Source organism: Mustela nivalis (genome assembly GCF_964662115.1).
Source record: "Mustela nivalis genome assembly, chromosome: 3".
Lineage (NCBI taxonomy): Eukaryota > Metazoa > Chordata > Mammalia > Carnivora > Mustelidae > Mustela > Mustela nivalis.
Window position 1 is genome coordinate 171,932,193 of NC_139022.1, and position 7,699 is coordinate 171,939,891.

The 7,699-nt window shown below is 45.5% G+C and overlaps 1 protein-coding gene across 1 annotated transcript in view; it reads left to right on the top strand.

Annotated features, from left to right (window-relative positions):
• The window catches only part of CTNND2 (catenin delta 2), an 816,172-nt gene extending 809,757 nt beyond the window's left edge, over window positions 1–6,415 (top strand). The window contains exon 21 of the mRNA XM_082723384.1: window positions 5,239–6,415. Coding sequence (XP_082579510.1) covers window positions 5,239–5,499 — 261 coding nt within the window. The 3' untranslated portion in view covers window positions 5,500–6,415. The remainder of the gene's footprint in view (window positions 1–5,238) is intronic.
• Window positions 6,416–7,699: the final 1,284 nt, after the last annotated feature.

The window sequence follows — 7,699 nt, forward strand, 5'->3', positions numbered from 1 at the left end:
TCTCCTTGCTGGGAATCCGGAAGGTATGACCACCCTAACCATTCGAAAGAGGAGGAGATGTGGTTCTCTTCCAGCTGGGCAGTTCTAGAGACAACCTTGTACACAGCCTTCATGATTTAGATTTTCTGGCCATGTGGGCAGGGCCAACACTTTAGATTTATGGAATGCTTTCGTTTTTGGCACTTTCCCAGGTTAAAAATGACCTCCCAACCTCACAGCTAGTAAAAGACCAGCTTGAACAATCTAACCAGGAGGGGCGTGCCAGGGTCCATTCCATTTCAGTGCTTGATGCCTGCTGAGGGCTCGTCTCCTGGCTGACTTGGTCCCTAGCTGGGCCTGACCAGCTTCATAGAGGAGGCTGGACAGCAACTCATCTCCAAGAAGAAGCATTGCACTGAAGGAAACAGGCTTGAGGTAGGCGTACAAGAGGAGACAAAGGCAGTGAGAGCTGGGAACGAGGCCCCAACCCAGAATGAAAGTGGCCAAGTGAGGGTCCAGGGCAATAACTGGGAGCCAGGCTTTCCATGACGCAGTGGAAAGGGAGCCAGGAAGCTACTCAGCTGCAGTACTGCCCATGACCCCACCTGGGACTCCTGCCTCATTTTCATTGAGTTCTGAGCCTCGGCATTCCTAGAGGAAACAGCCATGGGTGTGAAGTAAGGTTCATGGTCCTCAGTTTGTAGGTCTCCAATCAGCTGGTTGCAGGCGTCATTTTAAGAGTTAACTACCTCAATACCCCCAAAATCCAACTGACCTTCTACTAGTTTATCCCCTACTTATAAAGAAAACGTGTTCAACTATATCTGTCACTTAGTTATAATGTAGATAACCATATCTAGCAACGGAATTTTGTGTTCATAAACTAGAGATAAAGGGGTTTGGTGTTTTGATGACAACCATCAAATTATTATATCAAACAGCATCTTAAGGTCCTGGTTGGTGTCCTCAGTTTCACTGCCAAGTGGGCAGGGCAGGTAAAGTTGTCCCCAGAGATGAGGAAATTTGCATCTCTAAAAAGCTTCCAGGTGATGTTGAGCTGCTGGTCTCGGGACTAGACTCTGAGAACCATGAGTCCTTACCTCGTGACCTTTTTCATTGTCTGTTAACAGCCTGAGTCTTCAGCTTTCAGCCTATGGTGAAGTTTGAAGATCTGTAATGGGCAGCTGTTTTCCTGTACTAGTGATCAGTCCAGTTTGTAGGCAAACCCAGTGAGGAATAAACACAGTTTTCTGTGTGTGGGTAGTGAGGGGTAGAGAAGTGGCAGGGTCCTTCCTAATTTAAACTAAACATCCAACTTTTGGGGAAAAAGTTCAATAGCGATGACTTTATGGGAGCAGGAGTCATAGGACCGAGTGCCAAGAACATAGACCCCAGCCAGTATCCCTACGTGAGCTGACTGGTTGCACCCCCGACCCCAAAAAGGATGCTGCCTTAAGGCAAAAGCAGGCAACAGCCTCAGGCTCCTTGGGTGTGTCAGGGCTTCTCTGAACCACAGTAGACACGCAAATTCAGAATATACCCCTGCTATAACTTGTTCTGCTTCCTTCATAGAAATCTGCTTTATGCGAACAGTGGAACATTAAAAATGCATTTATTTTTAGCTCCTCCAAAAGCAGGGCTTATATTTGAGAGCATTTTATCTAATTTTGAATACAGCCAACATTCCTACAATGCAAATGTACATCCACAGTGAACATCTACACCAGGAGGCCAGGGAGTGAATTCAATCCCTCCAGACAGTGGTGGTACCTGTCACCCAGTCCTGGAGAGTCTGCTCTCACACGCTCTCAGAGCTGCAGGACTAAACCTCAGAAGGGGTTGACATGAGACTTTACAACCAATACAGGGGAACTGAAAAGGCAATTCCTCAAGGTAAGAGATTAAAATAAGCTTTTGCCCAACCTAAAGACATCTACCAACCAGAGAGAAGATGGTGACACTAAGAAATTTGAAACATGTCATGCAAACGCCTGAAAGAAGCAGCCACTGTGGAGGAGAGCCATGAGCCTGCAAGTGATCTCCCCCGCAGACCTCCCCACCCCCAGCCACTGAGACCGACACAGCGAAGTGAGAGCTCTCCTAGGGTTCCCTTGTCCACTGGTCTCCCTTCTTATTATAGAGCCTGGAGTCAACCCAGTGAGGCTGGCCCCCTGAGGATCAGCCAGTTTGGCTCCACTGAAACTGTGCTCATGTGGTAGAGAGAATGTGGACTTCAGAGTCGGCCGGACACGGGTTCAAATCCCGGTCTCACAACCCCTCTAGCTGTGACATCCTGGACAAGTTTCTTTACCTCTCTGAGCTTCAGTGTTGTCATCTATAAAGGGGGGATTGGATGGATGGATGGGCAGACAGATGGATGGATGGATGGATGGATGGATGGATGGATGGATGGGCTGATGGTTGGATAGGAAGATAGAGAAAAGAGGGAGGAAGGAAAGGAGGTACATATGACAGATGCGCTTACATACGTACATACAAACATGTAAGTAAATATATGTTTGTATATATACACATATATACTTACATATTGTTTAACCTTTAAATAGTCAGAACATAAGAAGAATCTGTTAAAGTGTTGGGTATAGTGCCCCCTGACAGAGAAACACAGCAGACACTAGCTCCTTCCCATGTGATTTTTCTAAACCACCCAGCTCCAGCCCTCTGTATGCTCATTGCTTCAGCTGCAACTCGTTGTTGGAGCGCCGTTCAGCATAGCACCCGGCTCTTCAAAGAACAGCACAGGGCACCTCAGCCTAGCCAAGTAATTTCATATACCTGGTCTTGTTTAATTACAGACGCTAAAGATTAATTCCAAATGTCCCTCTCGTGGCCAAGCTCCTCAGCTAACAGATGTTTTGCAGGTGGCCCGACACCTCACTCATCACCCTCCGCTAACTGGAAGTGTGGGACATAGTGGGGGGCAGCTAGGATGAAGTTCACCACTTCTTTGAAGAACAGGTCAATTACTAGTATAAATCAATTACATGTAAAAGAGGGAGTTTCACTTACTTGAGAGAAGAATTATGTGCGGGTCATTAGAAGCATTCATTTACAGGCAACGTGCTAATTACAAATCATTACCTATTAACTAGGACCAATTTCTATAGGACATTTCCATGCTAAGCCTTAGTTAAATTAATAGGGAATTACTGAATCTGCTCAGAGCTGATCAAATCGTGTTTCATTAGGAGCGTTCCATCATTCACACCAGACCTCTTCCCCAATTATTGCCACGAGCAGAGCTTCATGCATGACTGTATGATCTAGCTGTGGGCGGGGTGGGGGGGTGGTTCTGCTTACGTTAGAGGCACGGTGCTTAAAAAGGGACCCCAGGGGCACCTGAGTGGCTTAGTCGTTAAGTGTCTGCCTTTGGCTCAGGTCATGATGCTAGCGTTCTGGGATCGAGCCCCACATCCAGTTCCCCACTCAGCAGGGAGCCTGCTTCTCCCTCTTCCGCTTTCCCTGCTTGTGTTCCCTCTCTCTCTGTCTCTCTGTATCAAATAAATAAATAAAATCTTTAAAAAAAAAAAAAAAGGACCCCAGAGGATATCCAGACCCCCCACATATAAGTGCTAACTGTCAGCCATGAACACTCTTGGTCTTACTGTCCTTAAAACCAAGCAGAGGGAACTAATACTTGACCATACATATCTCAGAGGCTCCTGTGACCCCTTTAGCCTTCCAAGGCCCCTGACATCAGAGAGCAATGTGCAAAGGACAAGAGGGCAAACAGGGAGTAGGGGTGGGCTGAGGATCACCGTAGAATCCTGAAGGCCCCTTTCTGCCAACCAAGAGCTTCATAATCCCACAATAGTCTCAAATTCAATCAATTCTTAATTAAACCAAGTTGGGAAACATGTCAGTCCTTCGGAGTATGTTATATTTGGAGTGGAGGCCCTCTTTTCATCATGTGCTTTTTTGCGTATCCTTTTGAGGCTATGCTCCCTGCTCACTGAGGTGAGTGTGATGGAATGGCCCTACAGTGGGAAGCCTCCGTCCTCCAGGGAGGTATTGATCACAGCCCACTGCGCCGGCAGGACGATCCCCAAGTGACCATTAAACCTTGTACATCTTCATTGTCTCTTTGTCTGGGATTGCAGCGCCTAGGTGTAAGAAAGCAATGCAGGAAAGGAAAATCAACCCCTCGTGTTCTACGCTTCTAGTCTGTCCTCTTCCATTTAAAACAGATTATGTAGCCAAAAAGTCCAGCGCTTAAGTCAGTTCTGCAATTCCTTGAAGAGTTCAACACTGAATTAACAAAGGGTCCAGAAAAACCATAAGGGACTCTTAATCTCATAGAACAAACTGAGGGTTGCCGGGGGGAGGAGGATAGGGAGAGGGTGGCTGGGTGATGGACATCGGGGAGGGTATGTGCTATGGTGAGTGCTGGGAAGTGTGTAAACCTGGTGACTCACAGACCTGTACCCCTGGGGCTAATAATACATTATATGTTAATAATAAAAAAACAAAGGGTCCAGCAATGCCACTTTTAAGTACGTACCCCCAAAACTGAAAGCAGGGACTCCAACAGGTACCGGAGTACCCACATTCATTATAGCATTACTCACAACAGCCAACAGAGCAAACAACCCAAGTGGCCATCAACAGGTGAACAGATAAACAAAATGTCGTGAAATGATACAATGGAATACTGTTCAGCCTTAAGAAAGGATGAAATCTTGTCCCATGCTACAAAGTGGATGGTCTTTGAGAACATTATGGTAAGGGAAAGAAGCTGGACACAAAAAGACACATACTAAATACTTCTCTGAGTTGTCTGGAGTAGTGACGTTCAGAGACAGAATGCAGGATGACAGCTTCCACGGGCTGAAGCAAGGAGGAAAGTGGTGAGTTATGTTCCATAGGTGTCAAGTTTCTGTGTGAGGTGATGAAAGTTCTGGAAGCAGATACTGGTGATGGGCACACATCACCGCAGATGTACTGAATGCCACCAAACTGTCCATTTAAAAGCAGTCAAAATGGCAAATTCCATGTTCTGTCTGTTTTAGCATAATCATAATTTTTAATAAAGATTATGCAAGAATGCTGGCGTGTGGACCCAGGAACCAACTTTTGAAAGGAAGGGCAACCAGCAGCTCGCAGGGTTTGCAGACACGCGGTGCTGGCGGTCGCGCGGGTGGAGGCCCAGCCTTCCTGGGAGGCTCGAGCACCTCGGGCATGGGGAGGCTGCGTCCCGGGAGAGCGAACCAGCCCAGGTGGATCTTCTTTTCTGTGCAGGTTCCAGCACAGCCAGTCCCACAGGAGCCCAGCAGGAAAGACTACGAGACCTACCAGCCATTTCAGAATTCCACGAGAAACTACGACGAGTCCTTCTTCGAGGACCAGGTCCACCATCGCCCTCCCGCCAGTGAGTACACCATGCACCTGGGACTCAAGTCCACCGGCAACTATGTCGACTTCTACTCAGCTGCCCGTCCCTACAGTGAACTGAACTATGAAACGAGCCACTACCCCGCCTCCCCCGACTCCTGGGTGTGAGGAGCGGGCGGCGCGAGGCGCTCCGGGAACAATGCATGTGCATGCATACCACAAGACATTGCTTTTCTTTTCCCCCCTGCAAATTTAGTTTGTTAAAGCCTGTTCCGTAGGAAGGCTGTGATAACCAGTAAGGACCTATTACGAGCTCTTTTAGAAAGCTAAATGAACCGAACGTTAGCTTGGAAGTCAGTAGGAAGCTGGAGTGATCCTGACCAGGACACTGTACAACACCTTTCTAGTTGGAGCTGTAGGGTGTTAAAAAAAAGTGCTTTGCCTTGAACGTGGCAGAAGGCAGCAGAGGAGACGGGCGGGGTGGTAGGGCGTGAAGGGTACCGTTAAGCACAAGGGGCGGCGTAGTTCACACACGTTAGAGGGACGGCTTCTCACGCTTTGTTTTCTCTCTTCATCCGTTGTGATTCTAGGCTTCAAGTTGCATTGGGGTTCCTCTGTACAGCAAGACGTTTCTTGCCTTTTGTTAATGCATTGTTGTAAAGTATTTGATGTACATTACAGATTAAAGGAGAAAAACGCATCGTGTATATTCTACCATGCGTAGTGTTTCCTCATCTACGGTTCTAAATATTGCTTCGATTTCAAACTTTTGAAAGATGTATGGATTTCCAGTTTTTCTTCTCTTTTCTTTCTCCCAGTATGTTTTAACAAAAAAAAATGGGAAAAAAAGGAATATTTAGCAGTATTGTTCGTTCTGATCTGTGAATTTGTTTGTGGCAACTAAACAAGGCATTCAGCAGTTTCTGACAATTAACATCCATCATTCCACACTCCTTGTCAACAAAGTGCTTTTTCACTGCCTAAAATTTTAGATGTAGATATTTGAAATAGATTTTTTCATTTATACCAGTTTTCTTTATGATGATACAGTGTTAAAAGAAAATAAATTACAATTGATCTGTCATCCATATTTGCTAAGAATGTCTATTTCCAAGGACCTATCTTACAAAATACACATTCTTGCTTGTGTGTCTGTGCGCGTGTGGGTGTGTGTATGTCCTCGTATGTGTAAAAAGGACCTGTGTGAGATTTTATTTTGATAGAAGCTATTTCATCCGCTGTTCATCTTGTACAAGCTTTGTTTCTGGTTTTTGGTATCAATGTACATCGGTTTGTTCCTCTTGTACTGCATCTACTTTCTGACCATCTAGTGACTCAGGATATTAGGCCAGTTGAAGTGAAGTTATAGGATTTTCACACTTTCACACATTCTTGGATACCACCTCTTTCTACAGGTCCATTTCCTTCCACGTTTTATGCCCTCAGAACACAATAAACCATGGCCAACTCAATAATTTCACTTTGGGGCCAATTACTTGAAGTATCAACAGAAAATGTAAACTGCTCGCCTTATTACCCCCAAACTTTTTGTTCATGTGGCAGGGAGCAGTGGACCATTATGGATTAGATTATTAAAACTGAACTTGAAGCTAATGTTAGACTAGTGGTTAACAGAGCTAAGAAATAAGGCTAACCATTTAAAAGAACACGGGCTGTGGGTAAATTAGCTTTGCTCTCTAGATGCAAGTGACTGAGGCCAATAGGTGCCTAAGTAAATGTTAACTGTTCTTGGAAAAAAATAAAAATTAAATAACAAAAGAAATTGGCTGCCATCTTCCTTTAAAACTTGCTCCCTTCACGCTACACAGCTTAATTCAGCTCTAAGTCCAAAATCAGCGGTTCCTTCCCCAAATTTAACAACAATCAAAAAATTTTTTGCTCATGTGTGTTTTTGCAAACAAAAAGCTAATTTCCCTGAATAGAGCAAGAGATGGAAATTTACATATGAATTCTCCTACAAATTACCAGCAAGCGGGACCTTGTTGCATCGTTTCCTCCAGGACTCCACGTTTTGGTGGGTTCCCTCACAGGAATGTTCCAGCCCCCATGGAGAGAGAGAAATCTACAGCACTGGGAACAACGTGTCCACTTCATTCGTGTCATAGAACGAACTAGTGAAGTTCATCAAGGCAGATAGGACTCATGCATGACCTCGTTGAACTTGTCCAAAAGAAAACAGTGGGACTCCTTCCTGGCTGGATTGTGCACAGGGGAATTACTACATGTCCTAAAATGTCCTTCTAGCAGAAATTTCATGTTTCCTTGATGATTTTGAGTCCACGCCTTCCCTGCATTTGTGACCTGGGAAGACCAAAGATGCCTCTGCGGCCCATGATACTTCTGATGG